Source organism: Chelonia mydas, chromosome 1, assembly GCF_015237465.2.
Source record: "Chelonia mydas isolate rCheMyd1 chromosome 1, rCheMyd1.pri.v2, whole genome shotgun sequence".
Taxonomy (NCBI): Eukaryota; Metazoa; Chordata; order Testudines; family Cheloniidae; genus Chelonia; species Chelonia mydas.
In genome coordinates this window covers 429,318-450,268 of record NC_057849.1, presented here as the reverse complement: position 1 = coordinate 450,268, position 20,951 = coordinate 429,318, and the positions used below count along the sequence as shown (strand labels likewise).

At 48.5% G+C, this 20,951-nt stretch overlaps 1 protein-coding gene across 1 annotated transcript in view; it reads left to right on the top strand.

The window, feature by feature from the left end:
* The window catches only part of DNHD1 (dynein heavy chain domain 1), a 148,835-nt gene that overhangs the window by 77,548 nt on the left and 50,336 nt on the right, over positions 1-20,951 (top strand). The window contains exon 20 of the mRNA XM_043525948.1: positions 965-1,090. Within this exon, the coding sequence (XP_043381883.1) occupies positions 965-1,090 (126 nt within the window). The remainder of the gene's footprint in view (positions 1-964; positions 1,091-20,951) is intronic.

Genomic DNA, 20,951 nt, shown 5'->3' with positions numbered 1-20,951 from the left:
TAGTCACCTGGCTACAGAATCCAAAAGGTCTTGGCTAGCTCAGAGAGGCAAAGGTGAAGCCATATCCACCCTGGCCAAGCCAGTGCAAAACACCAGTCAAGTGCCTGTCTCTGTCCTGACCCATTCCCAGGGCAGAGCAGCCAACGTCTTCAGAAACCCCTGCTGGCCATCTCCAGTCCTTTGTCTCCAGGCAGGGCATGTGGAGTTCACAATCCCACCTGCCAGAGCTCCCCACTGCTGAGTGTTGGGCGTTCCGTTGTTGGGTCTTCCTAGTGTCTCTCTGACCCTGTGTTAATCTGGCTCGGTTTCAACTAGCTCCTTAACTACCCTGTTTATTCCATCCAGGCAGCACGGTGGCCCCCACAGGTAGCAATGCAAAGTACAGAGGAAACTGAGGCATGTGAAGGAATAATGAAAATATTACCAAAAATTCCCACTTTGTCACAGGCTGCACGGGGTGGGGGTGGGGGAGGGAGGTGGGTCTGAGCAGAGCTGCGACCAGAGCCAGCACTCTCCCTCCCAGGGAGACATGGGGCGGCTGTTGTTTTCTGACTACCCGCTCCTTTCACCTCTGAGACTGGCCAGACCATGGCTCCAAGTCCCCTTGGGACATGGACTCCGCTCTGTCCAATGAAGCCACCTGGAGTTCCCAGGAGTCTCACCCAGGAGTGTAGGACTTGAGCTGCTGTGGCCCTGGCTGGTTCCCATCCTCACTGGAAGTTTCAGGCTCCAGGCTTGGGGGAAAGTCACCCATCCCACCGACTGTCCCAGAGTCCAGAGCTGGGGCAGCAGCGCCCCAGGAGTGTCCACAGCTCAGAGGGTCTCCATCACCAAGGTACAGGGCTTATGCTGGGCCAATGCCCCTGTGTGTACACCTGTGTGCAAGGCCTCAGCCCTGGCTCCAGCACCTCTTTGGGCCTCTTGGGGTTGCCAGAGTCTTCACCTCTTCTCTCCCCGAATCCAGACACAGCAGAACTCAAAGCCCTGACGGAGAAAAGCCTGCTAACCTTGAAGAACATCATCCTCTCACCCCACGCCATGGAGCTCCGGGAGGAGGCAGAGAGCTGGACCAGTACCTTGCGTGGCTTTGGTGAGGGCCTGGGGGTGTGAAGGGGAAATGCTTGGCCAGAAGCTGGGAGTGGGTGACAGGGGATGGATCACTTGATGATGACCTGTTCTGTTCATTCCCTCTGGGGCACCTGGCACTGGTTGGGCAGGAGGGGGTGACAGGTTGATTTCCGCCCAAGTGTTCCCTTTTCTTACAGCTGCTTTGCTTGGTGTTGGCTTCTCCTTTCACAGTCTGCCTGCACCACAATGTGAGCCCAGGTTCTGCGGGAACTGGTGTTTGCAGGCCTGGGCTTGAACATCCACACTGAATACTGATCCTAGGGTTCGGATTTCTGGACCAGGAACTCGTACCCATGCTCACGTGTCCACACTGCACGACGCAGTTTATAGAACTGTTTTGATCCCAGTGTTATTAATGCTGTCTGCATCACTGTGTCTTGCTGTGCCCGTCACAATCTTTGTGAAACCAAAGGTGGGCCGTTTGCCCTGGGTGGCTAAACTGGCACACTCAGCCAGCAAGTGCATATGGGCAACGGACACCAGGGATGCTTTGTGTGCTCACACGATGGACTTGCACGGACCAGCAGAGGAGGGAGAATAAGATATTTGTAGAGCAATTTTTACAGTAAATGAAGTTTTTCAAGCGATTGCCGTGTCCATTCCACTTCAGCTGTGTGCACACCCAGTGCACCAGCGTCAGAGATTTCCCTAAGTGATACCTGTTGGGGCAGCGTATGCTCATGCTGCTGCTGCTCGTGGTCTAAAGGGCAGAGCCATAGCCACCCCCCCTCAGTTCCTTCTTACCATCTGTGATGGCTGTCAGAGCATGCTACCGCAAGTCTTTTCCTCTTTCTTAGCATTTTTTAGTTTACGTAGTTGGTATTTGTTAGCAGTCTTAGTGTAGTGTTTTAGCAGTAGGGTTCCCTTTTCTTTTACTAGTGTACTTCCTTTATGCTTCATTTCCTGTCAGTTCTGGGCACCGATGCCCAGTGCTGGGGCATGCCTTGGTTCATGGGCTTCAAACATTGCAATGGATGCAAGAAGCCAATACCAGTCAGTGACCCACACTCCAGGTGCTTGAAGTGCCTAGGAGAAGCTCACATCAGTGACGACTGCCAGATTTGCAGGGACTTTAAGCCCAGAACCTAAAAGGACCAGGAGGTCAGATTTGAGGACTTCAGTAACTCAGCTAGAGGTTATGGGCCTACTGCAGAAATGGGCGGGCAAGGTTATCTGGCCTGTGATGTGCAGAAGGTCAGACTTGATGATCACGATAGTCCCTTCTGGCCTTAGTGGTCTGTGAGTCAGGTTAAAGCCCCTCCTTATGGACGCAGCCCTGCTCCCAGCCTTGCAACCTTCCCGCTCAGGGCAGTCACCAACCACCGCCACTTGGGTTAGGAACGCTCCTCCTGTTGGGGCAGAGTTTCAGCGCTGATCTCTGATACCCAAGAGGAAACACTGGAAGATGGCATTGAGGGACCCATGATCCAGAAGCTCGAGATCCCAGGTACCACTGTCCAGCAATCAACCTGGGAAGCAGGATACAGTGCGCTTTGAGCCAAGGCGCTGCCTGGTGCACGTGGAGCCTCTGGCAGCGTTGTCGACTGGTACCAGTGCCACTGAACGCCATCCTGTTCCTCTGTGCCGTCCTCTCTGGCTCAGCAGCAGCGAGAGACTCTCCCGATGCTGTTGTGTAGTCATAAAATGTTATGTTTGTATTTTGTACCATTTAAAATAAAAAATTATAAAATAATAATGCTGCATGTATTAATGTATAATTTGACCCTACCCTGCCAGCCATTCTTTTTAAATAGCAAAAAAAAAAAAAAAAAAAAAAAAAAGGCCTAATGTGCCATTAATAAAAATGCATCAGCCAGAATTTCTTTGTGTCTGGCCTGATTTCAAGGCGGTCAGAGACCTCTGAAGGTCACCACTTCGTTACAGGCTTAGCATTTTAAAATAAGTTAAAAAATGCCATAATTGTTTTTCTTCTGCATTGCAATTTGATGTTCCTGTTCAAAATGTTTTGTGTAAATTAATTCTGTTTTGTATATAAATAAAAAATAAATATTAAAAAATAAGTATAAAAGCCATCACGAAACCAAATATTCTAAAAAAACCCCCCAAACAAATGCAAGGGCGCCAAAGAATTGCTACATGCCCCTATTAAAATATCAAAAAATAGCAAATTAACAACTCTAAAAATAAAACAGGCACCTATCAATAAAAACAAATAGTTGTAATCAAAAATCAGCATAAAATAACTCCCTAAAAAATTAATAAAAAAAACAAAATAAAAAATAAAAAAACTATTTAAAAAAACAAACACTCATCGAACAACAATTGATTACAGCATGATGGTGCAAAACTCATTGGTCCCAATAAAAAAAATCACTATATAAACAAGGTGACTTGCCATAAAACTTTGGGTTCGTCCTGCCAAGACTTTCCCAAAGCATCATGTCACGATCGACAGAACCCAGCTCCTCCCTACCCGTGATCAACCTAGCTGGCCACTAGATTGATCCAAACTCTAAACTAGTAACTATAACATTGACTGGTGGGGCAGAGTGTGTGTGTGTGTGTGTGTGTGTGTGTAATTAAATGAATATGCTAATTGTTGTACCTTCAATAAAAGCGGCGTATGGCCTTTTCCCCTCAAAAAAATCCCGTGTGCTTCTTATAAGCACAACAGTCACACCAAAGCATGCAGTCTGCCAAGTCTGTTGGTGCAGAACATGCCAGCTGCTAGAGTTCAGCATCCAGTCTGGTGGGCACCTCCAGACACCGGTATCCCCTTGTGAGGTGCTGTCGAGGGGCAAACCGGATGTGATTTCCCTGGTGCTGTCCACTCTGGACTCCTGTCACTGTTCCCTGGCACCCAGAGGCATGGCACCTCCTTGGTTAAAAGACTCAAGTTCATTGTCTGAGTCAGAAGTTGGATCTTATGTCTTGGCCACATCACATAAACCATCACTCTTCTCCAAGAAGTTCTCACTCTGGTATCCAGCAGCGGCTCTGCGTTGGTCAGTCAGTAGGGAGCCTTGGTCGGGAAGAAATGAAGAACGTAAGAACGGCCAGACTGGGTCAGACCAATGGTCCAGCTAGCTCTGTCTCCTTTCTTCCCACAGTGGCCAGTGCTAGAGCTTCAGGGGGAATGTACAGAACAGGGCAATTTGAGTGACCCACCTGTCTTCTCCTCCCAGCTTCTGGTAGTCAGAGGTTTAGGGTTGCCCCCAGCATGGGGTTGCATCCCTGACCGTCTTGGCCATTAGCTTTGATAGACCTGTCCTCCATGAACTTATCTGGTTCTTCTTTGAGTGATGTCCTTATGGGTGCTCCACTTGTAGGTGCGGCAGTGCCCCCTGCACCTGGTATTGGAGATCTTCATCAGCAGTGCCCATTGGACTTCTCCCATCTCATGCTGTGTGCAGGACGTATATATAGCGCTGTGTGGTCCAACCACCCCTAATTCCTTCTCTACCACCTATGGTCTGGGACAGAATCCACAGCAGAGCCCACTTCTCCTATTCCTTCAGTAGATAGTATCTTACCTGCTAGCGTAGCATAGTTAGTATTTTCTTCTTCTTCTCTTTTCTTCTAAAAAAAAGTTTTTTTCTTTTGGTTTTGTTTAACTTTACCTCTACAGTTATCTCACTGTGACGTTGCACCCCATAAGGCTTTATGGAAATATGCTTATGAATGTATATATGACATAACTGGAATATGTTTTATGCTACATATGCCATGTAACATATCTCTGTAAAGATTATGATCTACTGAATCTAGTCCTCCTATTTGTATGCATGTATCATCTTTGTATTTGAAGTTATGAATATTGGCTGTGTACTTCCTTGATTTTAAGTAGCCTTAGTAAAGCATTTGGTCAGCTTCTTGAGAAAGGAATGTGCAAGTTAAGTGCCCAGTCAAGAAACACTTAATGGACAATAGATCTTGGAAGGCTCCAATCCACATAAGAAGTCTACTTGAGGACGTTCAAGGTAGCATGTGAACCATGGCTGCTACCTGTAAGTTCTGAGTCATGCTGTCAAGGTTCCTCCCCCACTCTGAACGCTAGGGTACAGATGTGGGGACCTGCATGAAAACCTCCTAAGCTTATCTTTACCAGCTTAGGTCAAAACTTCCCCAAGGTACAAAATATTCCACCCTTTGTCCTTGGATTGGCCGCTACCACCACCAAACAAATACTGGTTACTGGGGAAGAGCTGTTTGGAAATGTCTTTCCCCCCAAATACTTCCCAAAACCTTGCACCCCACTTCCTGGACAAGGTTTGGTAAAAAGCCTCACCAATTCGCCTAGGTGACTACAGGCCCAGACCCTTGGATCTTAAGAACAATGAACAATCCTCCCAACACTTGCACCCCCCCTTTCCTGGGAAATGTTGGATAAAAAACCTCACCAATTTGCATAGGTGACCACAGACCCAAACCCTTGGATCTGAGAACAATGAAAAAGCATTCAGTTTTCTTACAAGAAGACTTTTAATAGAAATAGGAGTAAATAGAAGTAAAGAAATCCCCTCTGTAAAATCAGGATGGTAGATACCTTACAGGGTAATTAGATTCAAAACATAGAGAATCCCTCTAGGCAAAACCTTAAGTTACAAAAAAGATACACAGACAGAAATAGTTATTCTATTCAGCACAATTCTTTTCTCAGCCATTTAAAGAAATCATAATCTAACACATACCTAGCTAGATTACTTACTAAAAGTTCTAAGACTCCATTCCTGGTCTATCCCCGATAAAAGCAGCATATAGATAGACAGAGACCCTTTGTTTCTCTCCCTCCTCCCAGCTTTTGAAAGTATCTTGTCTCCTCATTGGTCATTTTGGTCAGGTGCCAGCGAGGTTACCTTTAGCTTCTTAACCCTTTACAGGTGAGAGGAGTTTTCTCTGGCCAGGAGGGATTTTAAAGGGGTTTACCCTTCCCTTTATATTTATGACACATGCATAGACATGTGACTTGCCCATGTGACTCCAAAACTCCATCTTGTAGCTGGGATTCTACACAGGGGGAGGGAGGGGTGTCCACCCACAAGAGGAAGTCTATTTAAACCCCTGGGAGACCCCTCCATTTTGTCTTCAGCTGGCTCAAGAGATAGCCTCTCCACTCCCAAAGGATACCTGAAGGAAACTGGAACAAAGGACAGTAACTACAGGTGGTGTGAATGATTGCTGGACCCAGACTAGAAGGAGACTAGTCTGTAAAAGGAAGCTTACTGGAACACCTCTGAGGGTGAAGTTTTATCTGTATTCAGTCTTCTTACTGTATTAGGCATAGGCTTGAGTGTTTTATTTTACTTGTAATTCACTTTGTTCTGTCTCTTACTACTTGGAACCACTTAAATCCTACTTTCTGTAGTTAACAAAATCACTTTTTACTTATTATTTAACCCAGAGTATGTATTAATACCGGGGGAGGGGGTGCAGACGGGGGGGACGACAATGACCGGCTGTGCGTATCTCTTTATCAGTATTATAGAGGGTGAACAATTTATGAGTTTACCCTGTATAAGCTTTATACAGGGTAAAATGGATTTATTTGGGGTTTGGACCCCATTGGGAGTTGGGCATCTGAGTGTTAAAGACAGGAACACTTCTTAAGCTGCTTTTCAGTTAAGCCTGCAGTTTGTGGGAACATGGTTCAAACCTTGGTCTGTGTTTGTAGCCGGCAAGCATGTCTGGCACAACCAGGCAGGGTTCTGGAGTCCAAAGCTGGCAGGGAAGGCAGGAGCAGAAGTAGTCTTGGCACATCGGTTGGCAGCCCCAAGGGAGTTTTTGTGATCCAACCTGTCACACTCATAGCTAGGTTTCTCTTTTTTCCTGCTTCCTGCCTGGGAAGCCTTTTTCTGTCACTCTTATGCCTGAACCCTCTGGGTTTAAGAGGTGTGTTTCCTGCAGGGCTACTTTCCCAGTAACGGACGGCCAAACTAAGTGCATCCACTGTCTGGGAGAGGGGATACATCCTGCAAAAGTGTTCCCACTGCCTCGAACTTCTCCTCATGGAGAAATTGCTACAGCTGGCATTGGATCTGGGCCCAGACTCCTCCCCAGAGAGGGTCCCACACAATTCTAGGTCATCTGCTAATCCTCACTCCCCACATCCTGTGAAGAAAAAGTCATCCCTTTCTTGCTTGGACAGAAAGAAATGGGCTCCCTCCTCACACTCTGAGGTGCACATCATCGGAACACCATCCCTGGCCAGGTCTGTGGCCTCAACATTATCTGGCAGGGGACACAGCTCCAGGGCCCGTCCAAGTACCTCTGGTACTGACACAAAGAAAAGATCTACAGACCCTAATTGGGCAAACCTACAGCTCTGAGGAATGAGACAGGCCAAATGCAGGAGCTACGGCGCTAGCGCCCTTTCCTATATCAACGAAGCCATCAGCACCGAGTAAGCCCTTGGCACCATCCAAATCATTGGCCCCTGGCCAAGTCTTCAGTGCCAACCAAGCCATCAGCACTGACCAAATCTTCGGTGCCAGCCAAGTTTCTGGTGCCATCTACTGACACCTCAGAGGCATACACCCTTCCTTTGGCACCGTCTTTACACTACCACTGATGATGCTTTTTCCCCCTCCACAAGACTTTAGATACTATAAAGACCTGTTAGTATCAGACACTCCTTCGATATGACCTCCCCCTGACTTTCACCCTCCTCTCCAGACTCACGACACTCCCCTCTCTCTCCGCCTTGGATCATAGAATCATAGAATATCAGGGTTTGAAGGGACCTCAGGAAGTCATCAAAGCAGGACCAATCCCCAATTTTTGCCCCAGATCCCAAATGGCCCCCTCAAGGATTGAACTCACAACCCTGGGTTTAGGAGGCCAATGCTCAAACCACTGAGCTATCCCTCCCCCCCAAGGGATGGTACCTCCCTTCCCCAGCGATGAGGATAAAGAGGAGGAGGAAGACATCACTTCCTCATCTACTAGACAAATCACACCTGCTCAATTTCACTACCCATAGTCTACCTCTGGTCTTCAGTCTTGGCAGGAACCACCATGGATGCAGCTACATGTGCCACTCCCTCCAAACTGACCATATTGGGACTCTTGGGTCATGTGCAGGGCACAATTCGGAAGCCCTCCCAGAGAGCAAAGCTGGAGACCTACACCTCTCCCTTCTCTACCTGTCTCTTGCCCTCCAGAAGCTGAACCCCGCTGTTACCCACTGAAGAGGAAGAACAAGAGGATGAACAGAAGGAGGAGGCTCCACCAACACTAGGTTTTTCCTTCTTCCCTGTTGAGGCTATCGTGCCTTCACCCCTACATCTGCCAACAACTTCAGGCACTTTCAAGATCTACTCCACAGGATTGAGACTTCCTACAGATCCTTTCGGAGGAAGTCAAGGACCAGCAGCATAAACTACTGGATATCTCTACACATTCTCTTCCTCCAAGATTGCTCTACGCATCAACAAGGCTCTTTTCGACCTCACAAAGGTGTTGTGGCAGACCCTGGCATCCATCCCTCCGACCTGCAGATGCACCAACAAGAAATACTATGTTCTGGCAAAGGACACAGAATTTCTGTTCTTGCACACACCCACCAAATTCTTTGGTAGTCAATGTGGTGCAAGAGAAAGGCTGTCAATATCAATCTCATTCTAGTAATCCAGACAGAGATCGGAAATGCCTAGACTTGTTTGGATGCAAAGCGTAGTCATCAGCCACGCTCCAATTTAGAATCTCAAACTACAAAGCCCTTATGGCTAAGTATAACTACTTAAACTACTCCATAAGAATATAAGAACGGCCATACTAGGTCAGACCAAAGGTCCATTTAGCCCAGTATCCTATCTTCCTACAGTGGCCAATGCTAGGTGCTTCAGAGGGAATGAACAGAACAGGTAATCATCAAGTGATCCATCCCGTCGCCCATTCCCGGCTTCTGGCAAATTGGAGGAATTCTGCCAGGACATACCGAAGGCCAAGAAAGAGCAATTCCAGTCCCTGATATCGGAAAGGCACCTCCCAGCTCAAACAGCCCTACTAGCCTCGTTAGACTTTGCAGATACTGCTACCCGATCCATCGCAACTGCTGTGGTTAGGAGGAATGCATCCTGGCTCCACCTCTCAGGTTTTCCTAAGGAGGTACAAACCACAGTAGAGGACTTATCTTTTGAGGGCCAGAAACTATTCTCGGAGTACACGGACGATTCTCTATACTCCTTTAAGGACTCCCAAGCTACATTCTGATCTCTTGGCATCTACACGCCAGCGCCAAAGAGACCTCACGGAAGTACCAACTCCTGCCACAATCCCGAACACAGCAGTACACTCCTCAACAGCACTATGACACCCAGCGCCAAAAACAGAGGCCTCCTACCAAATGTAGACAACCCACTCTTCAAGAGGCTACCTCTCTCACACATCCACTGAAGCAGCAATTTTGAAGGTGTGGTCAAGGCCCTGAGACTCCTTCCCCTCTTCCAGTCATTGTCAGCATCTTCGAGGTCCTAGCAGTTTGGCAACTGTTTAGCTCCATTTTCCCCATCTTGGAGACTCATCACCTCAGACAAGTGGGTGCTAGAAATAAGCAAGGAAGGATACTCCATCCCCTTCCTATCTATCCCACTCGCCATCCCCCCTCCCGGTCCCTCTTCAGGGACCCTTTCACAATTCCATTCTATGGGGAGAAATAAATCCTCTTCTGCAACTGGGAGCCATAATACTGGTCCCTTCCCAGCATGTGAGACAGGGTTTCTAATCCCACTATTACCTGATCCAGAAGAAATTCAGTGGCTGGCAACTCATCCTGGATCTTCGCAATCTAAACAAGTTTGTCAAACTGCAACATTTTAAGGTGGTTACCCTTTCCACTATTATCCCAGCCCTAGAACAGGACTTGTGCTCGTCCAGCTTTTCTAAATAGTCCCGAACCACTTCTTTCTCCACAGAGGGCTGGTCACCTCCTCTCCATGCTGTGCTGCCCAGTGCAGTAGTCTGGGAGATGACCTTGTTCGTGAAGACAGAGGCAAAAAAAGCATTGAGTACATTAGCTTTTTCCACATCCTCTGTCACTAGGTTGCCTCCCTCATTCAGTAAGGGGCCCACACTTTCCTTGACTTTCTTCCTGTTGCTAACATACCTGAAGAAACTCTTCTTGTTACTCTTAACATCTCTTGCTAGCTGCAACTCCAGGTGTGATTTGGCCTTCCTGATTTCATTCCTGCATGCCCGAGCAATATTTTTATACTCTTCCCTGGACATTTGTCCAATCTCCAGTTCTTGTAAGCTTCTTTTTTGTATTTAAGATCAGCAAGGATTTCACTGTTAAACCAAGCTGGTCGCCTGCCATATTTACTATTCTTTCTACACATTGGGATGGTTTGTCCCTGTAACCTCAATAAGGATTCTTTAAAATACAGTCAGCTCTCCTGGACTCCTTTCCCCCTCATGTTATTCTCCCAGGGGATCGTGCCCATCAGCTCCCTGAGGGAGTCAAAGTCTGCTTTTCTGAAGTCCAGGGTCTGTATTCTGCTGCTTTCCTTTCTTCCTTGTGTCAGGATCCTGAACTCGACCATCTCATGGTCACTGCCTCCCAGGTTCCCATCCACTTTTGCTTCCCCTACTAATTCTTCCCGGTTTGTGAGCAGCAGGTCAAGAAGAGCTCTGCCCCTAGTTGGTTCCTCCAGCACTTGCACCAGGAAATTGTCCCCTACATTTTCCAAAAACTTCCTGGATTGTCTGTGCACCGCTGTATTGCTCTCCCAGCAAATATCAGGGTGATTGAAGTCTCCCATGAGAACCTGCGATCTAGTAATTTCTGCGAGTTGCCAGAAGAAAGCCTCGTCCACCGCACCACCCTGGTCCGGTGGTCTATAGTAGGCTCCCACCACGACATCACCCTTGTTGCTCACACTTCTAAACTTAATCCAGAGACTCTCAGGTTCTTCTGCAGTTTCACACCTGAGCTCTGAGCAGTCATACTGCTCTCTTACATACAGTGCAACTCCCCCACCTTTTCTGCCCTGCCTGTCCTTCCTGAACAGCTTATATCCATCCATGACAGTACTCCAGTCATGCGAGTTATCCCAACAAGTCTCTGTTATTCCAATCACATCATAATTCCTTGACTTTGCCAGGACTTCCAGTTCTCCCTGCTTGTTTCCCAGGCTTCGTGCATTTGTGTATAGGCACTTGAGATAACCCGCTGATCGCCCCTCTTTCTCACTATGAGGCAGGAGCCCTCTCATGCACTCCTTCTCGTGCTTCCTCCTGGTATCCCATTTCTCCACTTACCTTAGGGCTTTGGTCTCCTTCCCCCAGTGAACCTAGTTTAAAGCCCTCCTCACTAGGTTAGCCAGCCTGCTTGCGAAGATGCTCTTCCCTCTCTTCGTTAGGTGGAGCCCGTCTCTGCCTAGCACTCCTCCTTCTTGGAACACCATCCCATGGTCAAAGAATCCAAAGCCTTCTCTCTGACACCACCTGCGTAGCCATTCGTTGACTTCCATGATTCGACGATCTCTACCCAGGCCTTTTCCTTCCACGGGGAGGATGGACGAGAACACCACTTGCATCTCAAACTCCTCTATCCTTCTTCCCAGAGCCACATAGTCTGCAGTGATCCGCTCAAGGTCATTCTTGGCAGTATCATTGGTGCCCACGTGGAGAAGCAGGAAGGGGTAGCATTCTGAGGGCTTGATGAGTCTCGGCAGTCTCTCCATCACATCGCGAAACTTAGCTCCTGGCAAGCAGCAGACTTCTCAGTTTTCCTGGTCGGGGCGGCAGATAGATAACTCAGTTCCCCTGAGGAGAGAGTCCCCGATCACCACCACCCGCCTCCTTCTCTTGGGAGCGGTGGTCGTGGAACCCCCAACCCTAGGACAGTGCATCTCATGCCTTCTAATCGGTAGAGTCTCCTTCTGCTCCCTTCCCTCAGACGTATCATCTGGTCCACTCTCCGCATTAGTACCTGTGGAGAGAACATGAAAATGGTTACTTATCTGTACCGGCGTTGCTGGTACATGGACGTTCCCCTTTTCTCTTCTGGAGGTCACATGCTGCCAAATTTCTTCACCGTCCTCCTGTCCCCGACGTTCAGCCTGCTCTGAATCTTCAGAACCTTGTGCCCATAGAAGCATATCCTGATGTTTGTCCAGGAAATCTTCAGTTTCTGATGCCACAGTGAACACTCTCCTAGGACATGTAGTTCTATCATATACAGTAAATGTTGCTCCAAAGCCCCAGCCTTTCAATTAGGGTCACTGCCTTCTGGTCACCTACAAGTGGAGCACTCATAGGGAAATCACTTGGAAAAGAAGAGAAGGTTACTCACCCTGTGTAGTAACTGAGGTTCTTCAAGATGTGTTCCTGTGGGTGCTCCACTACCCACCCTCCTCTCCTCTGCTTTGGAACCAACCAAACATACTCTGTGTGGCAGAGAAGGAATGGAACAGTGCTGTATATACGTCCTGTGCACAGTGCAAAGGGGGGAGGTGCGCATGTGTGGTCTGACGGGCACTGCTGATGAAGATCTCCAATCCCAGGCACAGGGCACTGCCATCCCTACAGTGGAGCACCCACAGGAACACATCTTGAAGAACCTCAGTGACTGCACAGGATGAGTAACCTTCTCTTCTCTTTTGAATCCAGTTCTACTTGCTACCAAATCGTCCCAGGGCAATGAATTGCACAGGTTGTCACGGAGTCCCTGGGCGATGCTCTGGAACTGCTCCCTACGAAGCCAGGCAGGACTCTGGGGAAGTCTCGTCTCTGGGAGCAGACTGTCTGCAGGACAAACAGTTCACACAACTTCTACCTTCCTGGGTCTGACCTCGGAGCATTCAGCCTCCTCTGCCCCTCTGTGTGCTTCCCCCAGCAAGTCCGCCCAGGTGGGGTCCTGGGTAAGCCGAGAGTCCTGCACCCCAACTCCGCAGTCAGACGTGACTCTCAGCCAGCCAGTAAAACAGAAGTTTATTAGACGAGAGGAACATGGTCTAACACAGAGCTTGTAGGTGCAGAGAACAGGACCCCTCAGCCGGGTCCATTTTGGAGGGCAGTGAGCCAGACAACCACGTCTGCACTTCACTCCACGTCCCCAGCCAGCCCCAACTGACTCACCCTCCAGCCCCTCCTCCTCTGGGCTCTGTCCCTTTCCCGGGCCAGGAGGTCACCTGATTCCTTTGTTCTCCAACCCTTTAGCTCTCACCTTGCAGGGGGGAAGGGCCCAGGCCATCAGTTGCCAGGAGAGAGAGTGTCGGCCATTTATGTACCCTGGCCCTTTGCTCTGCAACAATTACACCCGCTTATTCTCCCACCTAGAGACTTAAGCAATGTGTAGGGGAAACTGAGTCATCCCTACACGATTCAGAGGAAACATTAAGAACAGCCCCACTTTGTCACACAGGTTAATTTTGTATTGTGTGAAAAAGCACTTTCTCTTGTACTTCCTACTGCCTAATAATTTCCTCAGGTGACCCCAGGTTTTGGTATTGTGGGAAAGGGTAAATAACATGTTCTCTTCGAGTGCTGTCCCTGTGGGTGCTCCACTTTAGGGGTCGGTACGTCCCAGTGCCATTGATCAGAGATTTTCGGTAGCAGTGTCCATCCAGGCTGCACATGTGTAGCAGTCATCTTGCACTGCTGTTGGCGGCTTGAGCAGCATGCGCACAACCCGATCCTCTCAGTTCCTTCTCAGTTGTCCTCGGCCTGAGGCAGAGCTCTGTGGCACTGTCCAAGCGTCTTTCTCTCCACCGCAACAGATTAAATTAGATCGTTTTAGTGGAATTTAGTAGTTAAATAGTCATGTTAGTGTTGGAGTACCTAGTTAGCACTTAAGTTAAAAAAAAACCCACCTTTTATTTTTTATGTTAGCTTTTCCCAAAGCGGGAAACATCTGCCCGCTACAAAAGGCCTGGGTCCCCAGGATTTAAGAAATGTAGCCATGCCTGTCTCAGACTGTCACTCTCTGTGTCCCTTGTCTCAGTGAGTTGCACATCCCTCAGAAGTGGATTCACTGTAGCAACCTAAAAATGAGAGCCAGGCGTGACAGAGATCTACGCCTAAAACTGATCCTGATGGAAAAATCACTTCAACCAGCCTGTGACCCAGGACAGCAAAACTCTCCTTCAGGTGACTCCCACAGCACATCCACCTCAACCAAGGAGAGTGCCCAGTCCTCCAAAGGTGTAAGGAAAAGAGCGGCAATCTCCCTGCAGAGAGAGCCACAGAAAAGAAGCTGTCTCCTGCCAGGTCGCTGTCCCCAGTGCAGAGGTCCGCATGGGTGAGCACTTTTGAGGCACCAGGCACTTCTGGCACTGTCTGCACTGGGATCTCTGCCAAACCCCGCCGCAAGGATAAAGAGTCAAGGCATAAATCCAGACATGCCTCCTCCTGTAAGGCACTGACCACTCTGGTGAGAGACATGGTACTGAGGCTTTCACCATTGGCTGTGCCCCCATCACCAGCAGCGAAAACTCTGTTGGCACCGATCGATAGAACCAAGATGGCACTGACTGCTCCAACCAAGACGACACATAAGTCATCAGCACAGACCCCATTACTGTTTAAATCAGCGATGGTACTGAAACTGGTGGCACCGCTGCAGTTCTCACAACATAAAGACATTGTCGTCTCCTCGTTGCCACAGCCCCCTGTTCGGCACCGATGGTTCTCCTGAGCGCCTTCACCCTCCCCTCTATCGAGCACAAGCACGATGCTAGCGAACAGGAGCAGCTAACAGGGGAGTTTGCGAGTGAGTTTAGAGGGGACGTGTGTATGTGTGTGTGTGTGTGTCGGGGGGGCTGGATACACTTACCATTCTTTAAACTTAAGGCAATAAACACCCCCTGATAAAAACAAAACAACAAAGGAACGAGCTGCAGGAGTAAAAAGAGAATGCAGGCAGAAGTCCAGCAACAGAGTGGGGACTACCCAGTTTATTGCACCCAATGCAGCGTGTATGATTACCTGCCCTGTAGGCAGGTGGCATATGTGTGCATTCAGTGAAAGGAGCTCCTGGCCCTCAGAGACAGCGTACGGGCTTTGGAGACCAGGCTGGCTGAGCTGGAGGAGCTAAGGGAGAGAGAGAGGTACATAGATGAGACTTTTTGGGATGCAGTAGAACGGTCACACCCCCGGTCTGACAGCCTCTGTGCTGTTGAGGAGCATGAAAGTCTCAGGGAAGGAGAACATCCAACTGGAGCAGAGGGAAACGATCCCATAGTTGGGACCCTCCTTCCAGATGATGTTATGGTATCCTCTTGTACTGGGGGATTCGATCATGAGAAACATAGATAGCGGGGTTTGCGATGACTGGGAGAACCGCATGGTGACTTGCCTGCCTGGTGCGAAGGTTGCAGATCTCTCGAGACATCTAGATAGACTTATGAGTAGAGCTGGGGAGAAGCCAGTGGTCATGGTACATGGAGGTACCAAAGACATAGGGAAGGGTAGGAGAGAGGTCCTGGAGGCCAGATTTAGGCTGCTAGGTAAGAGATTGAAGTCCAGGACTCCATGGTAGCATTCAGGACCAGGTAGACAGGCAGAATTGCAGGGTCTCAATGCGTGGGTGAGACCATGGTGTAGGGAGGAGGGGTTTAGATTTATTAGGAACTGGGGACACTTTTGGAGTGGAGGAGCCTATACAGGAAGGATGGGCTCCACCTAAACCAAAACGGAACCAGATTACTGGCATGTCAAATTAACAAGATCGTAGAGCAGTTTTTAAACTAAGGGAAAGCCGACAGGTGTGGAGGAACATGTGGTTTGAACAGCGACATCCCTTAGGGGAGGCTCTATTAATGGAGATTTTCTATGTTCTAGTAAGGAGGAGAGGATGGAAGATGATAAAATATGCATAGGATCTGATGAGAAATAGTCAAATGAAAAAGAGTCCCTTTCAGTTACATTGTGTAATGGCAGACAGCTAAAAAGTGACAAGTTTTTAAAGTGCTTATATGCAATGCTAGAAGTCTAAATAATAAGATGGGTGAACTAGAGTGCCTCGTATTAAATGAGGATATTGATATAATAGGCATCACAGAAACTTGGTGGAATGAGGATAATCAATGGGACACAGTAATACCAAGGTACAAAACATATCGGAAGGACAGAACAGGTTGTGCTGGTTGGGAAGTGGCACTATATGTGAAAGAAAGTGTAGAATCAAATGATGTAAAAATCTTAAATGAACCAAACTGTGCCATAAAATTTCTATGGATAGTAATTCCATGCGTGAATAATAAAACTATAGCAGTAGGGATATGTTACCGACCACCTGACCAGGATTGTGATAGTGACTGTGTAATGCTCAGGGAGATTAGAGAGGCTATTAAAATAAAAAAACTCAATAATAATGGGGGATTTTAACTATCCCCATATTGTCACCTCAGGACGGGATGGAGGGGAGAGGCAATTCTTGATTTAGTCCTGAGTGGAGCACAGGATATGGTCCAAGAAGAGAATATAGCTGGACTGCTTGGTAATAGTGACCATAGTGTAATTAAACTTAACATCCCTGTGGCGGGGAAAACACCACAGCAGCCCAGCACTGTAGCATTTAATTTCAGAAAGGGGAATTACACAAAAATGAGGAAGTTATGAAACAGAAATTAAAAGGTACAACGTCAAAAGTGAAATCCCTGCAAACTGCGTGGAAACTTTTTAAAAACACCATAATAGAGGCTCAACTTAGGTGTATACCCCAAATTAAAAAAACATAGTGCCACCATGGCTAAACAACAAAGTAAAAGAAGCAGAGAGAGGCAAAAAGGCATCCTTGAAGAAGTGGAAATTAAATCCTAGTGAGGAAAATAGAAAGGAGCATAAAGTCTGGAAAGTGAAGTGTAAAAATATAATTAGGAAGGCCAAATAAGAATTTGAAGAACAGCTAGCAAAGACTCCAAAGTAACAGCAACCATTTTTCAAGTGCATCAGAACCAGGAAGCTTGCTAAACAACCAATGGGGCCAATGGATGATTGAGGTGCAAAAGGAGCACTCAAGGACTATAAGGCCATTGCAGAGAAACTAAATGAATTCTTTGCATCGGTCTTCATGGCTGAGAATATGAGGGAGATTCCCAAACCTGAGCCATTCTTTTTACATGACAAATCTGTGGAACTGTCCTAGATTGAATAGGGGAGGTTTTGGAACAAATTGATAAACTAAACAGCAGGACCGTCCCTAGCCATTTGGGTGCCCTACGCAGCCCCGCCGCGGGGGAGCTGTGTGGGGCCCCAGGCCTCCCCCCCAACCATGGTCTGGGAGGCAGGAGCTGTGGGGGGGCACTTTTGGGGTCCCACAGGCCCAGAGTGGCCTGGGGGACTAGTGGGGGGCTGGGAGCAGCCCACCCCACTTCCCTCACCCCGGCCCCAGACGTGTCACTCGGGAGTGGGCTTGGGGGAAGGGATCCTGCCCCCGCACTCACCGGCAGCGGCGGGAAGCGGAGCAGCCCGGCCCCAGCCCGCTGTACTCTGCCAGCTCCCAGCCGCGACGCTCCGCTTCCCGCTGCCGGTGTGTGCGGGGTGGGGAACCTTTCCCTAACCCAACCCCCCGCCCGAGCGACATGGCCGGGGCAAGGGAAACGGAGTGGCCTGGGGCCGTGTCGCTCCAGTTCCCACCATCGGAGAGTGCTGTGGGGGACCTTTCCCCAACCTCCCCACACTCACCGGCGGCGGGAAGCGGAGCGATGTGGCTGGGAGCTGGTGGAATAGAGCGGGCTGGGGCCGAGTTGCTCTGCTTCCTGCCGCTGCTGGTGAGTGTGGGGTCTCTGGGGAAGAGGTGGAGTGTGGGCAGGCCGGGGGCGGAGCAGGGGGGAAGGGTAAGAGGTGGGGCAGAGGGAGTTGTCCGGGTCCCCACACCCTCCTAGGGACGGCCCTGTCCCTTGCAGTGGGCGCAGCCCCTGGGGGGGCCAGCCGAGGGATAGGGCTGGTCGCCGGGGCGGTGCTGCCATGTATGCAGCACGCAGCTGCATAGGGCACCATGAAATTTGGGGCAGTTTGATGCCCCAAATTTCATGGTGCCCTACACAGCTGCGTATGCTGCTTGTGCCTAAGGATGGCCCTGCTACACAATAATAAGTCACCAGGACCCAGTGGGATTCACCCAAGAGTTCTGAAGGAACTCAAATGTGAAATTGCAGGACGACTAACTGTGGTAGGTAACCTATTGCTTAAATCAGCTTCTGTCCCAGATGGCTGGAGGATAGCTAATGTGACGCCAATTTTTAAAAAGGGCTCCAGAGGTGATCCCAGCTATTACAGGCCAGTAAGCCTGACTTCAGTACTGGGCAAACTGGTTGAAACTAAAGTAAAAGGTGACCAGAACTGGACAGAGTATTGAAGGTGTGAGCAGAGCATATAGTGGCATTATGATATTTTCTGTCTTTTTTTCTATCCCTGTCCTGATAGTTCTTTATATTGTTCACTTTTTGATTGCTGCTGCGCACTTAGCTGAAGTTTTCAGTGAACTATCTGTGATGACTCTGAGATCTCTTTCTTGAGTGGTAACAGCTAATTTAGACCCCATCATTTTATATGTATAGTTGGGATTATTTTTTCCAATGTGCTTTACTTTGCATTTATCAACACTGAATTTCATCCGCCATTTTGTTGCCCAGTCACCCACTGAGATCCCACTGTAACTCTTCAGAGTCAGCTTTGGACTTAACTATCTTGAATTATTTTGTGTCATCTGGAAACTTCACCATTTCACAGTTCACTCCCTTTTCCAGATCATTGATGAATACGTTGGACAGCACAGGCCCCAGTTCAGAGCCTTGGGGGACCCTGCTGCTTACCTCTCTCCACTGTGAAAACTGACCATTCATTCCTACCCTTCCTACTTTTAATCAGTTACTGATCCATGAAAAGACCTTCCCTCTTATTCCAGGTAGTAGTAGGCACCCTTCAGTCTCGAGAGCCCATGGGTACGCACCCCTGAGAGGTAAACAATTTACTGGGTTTGTTTTATGGCAGCCGTGGCTGTGGCTGAAGAGACCCACTTGAGAGAGACAATCTCTGCTGCATTTGTCACATTTAAAGGTGGTGTCTCAACGCTTTGGGCTTTGCCTTCTGCACGCTCTTTTCTCCTCTGCTAAGCTGACGGCTTCCTCTTGGAACTCCGGAGACTTCTCTTGAGCTCTTGGTTCCAAAGGCTGCAGTCTTGAGTCTGATCTTCCCATTTGTCCACATGCAGGTCCATTTCTTTGAGATCTCGCACACATCCTTGAAACGCAATTTTGGGCATCCTTTGGGTCTTTTTCCAGGTGCCAGTTCGCCACAGAGGATGTCCTTTGGGATATGCCCATCATTCATTCGGCACACATGCCCAAGCCAACGGAGGCATCTCTGTTTGAGGAGTGTTTGCGTGCTGGGTATGCTGGCCTGTTTGATCAACTCAGTGTTGGTGACTCTGTCCCTCCAGGAGATTCCAGAGATTCGACGAAGGCAACGCATATGAAAGCTGTTGAGCCTCTTTTCCTGATGAGAATATCAGGTCCATGTCTCACTCCCATACAAAAGTATGCTGGTAACACATGCACGATACGCACAGATCTTTGTTTCAGAGTAGCAGCCGTGTTAGTCTGTATCTGCAAAAAGAAAAGGAGGACTTGTGGCACCTTAGAGACTAACAAATTTATTAGAGCATAAGCTTTCGTGAGCTACAGCTCACTTCATCAGATGCATGCAGTGGAAAATACTGTGGGGAGATTTATATACACAGAGAACATGAAACAATGGGTGTTACCATACACACTGTAACGAGAGTGATCAGGTAAGGTGAGCTATTACCAGCAGGAAGGGGGGGGGGGGGGGGGGAAGAAACTTTTGTAGTGATAATCAAGGTGGGCGATTTCCAGCAGTTGACAAGAACGTCTGAGGAACTGTAGCAGGGGTGGGGGGAATAAACATGGGGAAATAGAATCATAGAATATCAGGGTTGGAAGGGACCTCAGGAGGTCATCTAGTCCAACCCCCTGCTCAAAGCAGGACCAATCCCCAATTAAATCATCCCAGCCAGGGCTTTTTCAAGCCTGACCTTAAAAACTTCTAAGGAAGGAGATTCTACCACCTCCCTAGGTAACACATTCCAGTGTTTCACCATCCTCTTGGTGAAAAAGTTTTTCCTAATATCCAACCTAAACCTCCCCCACTGCAACTTGAGACCATTACTCCTTGTCCTGTCCTCTTCTACCACTGAGAATAGTCTAGAACCATCCTCTCTGGAACCACCTCTCAGGTAGTTGAAAGCAGCCATCAGTTGCCAGGAAACAGGGTGTTAGTCATTCTCTGTATCCAGACCCCTGCACACACCTGCCCTCTAGGGCTCTGCAATGATCATACACCCTTACCCCACCCCCTAGATACTTAAGAACTACATGGGGAAACTGAGGCACCCCACACTATTCAGAGGAAACATTAAGAACAGTCCCACTTCGTCACAGTGCCACAAGTACCCCTTTTCTTTTTACAGATCTTTGTGTGTTCTGTCAGTTTGTTGTTTTGCCATATCCTCTTGTTCAGTCTAGACATTGTTGTGGCTTTTCCCATGCGGATGCTGAGTTCTGTTTCAAGTAAAAGGTTGACTGTGATAGTGGACCCCAGGTATGTGAACTCGTTCACACTTCACATTCATAGTTGCAGATCTTGATGGAGGGTGCTTCCTCAACTCCCTGGCACATTGTTTGTCTTTTTTAGGCTTATTGTAAACCCGAAGCCTTGGCAGGCTTTGGAAAAACTGTCCATTAGGCTTTGGAGATGGGCTTCTGTGTGGGCTGTTACTGCTGTGTCGTCAGCAAAGAGAAGGTGTTGGATAAGGGCCTCCTGAGTCTTGGTTTTAGATCTGAGTCTTGCAAGATTGAACAGCTTTCCATCGGCTCTTGTGTGCAAGTAGATTCCTGCCA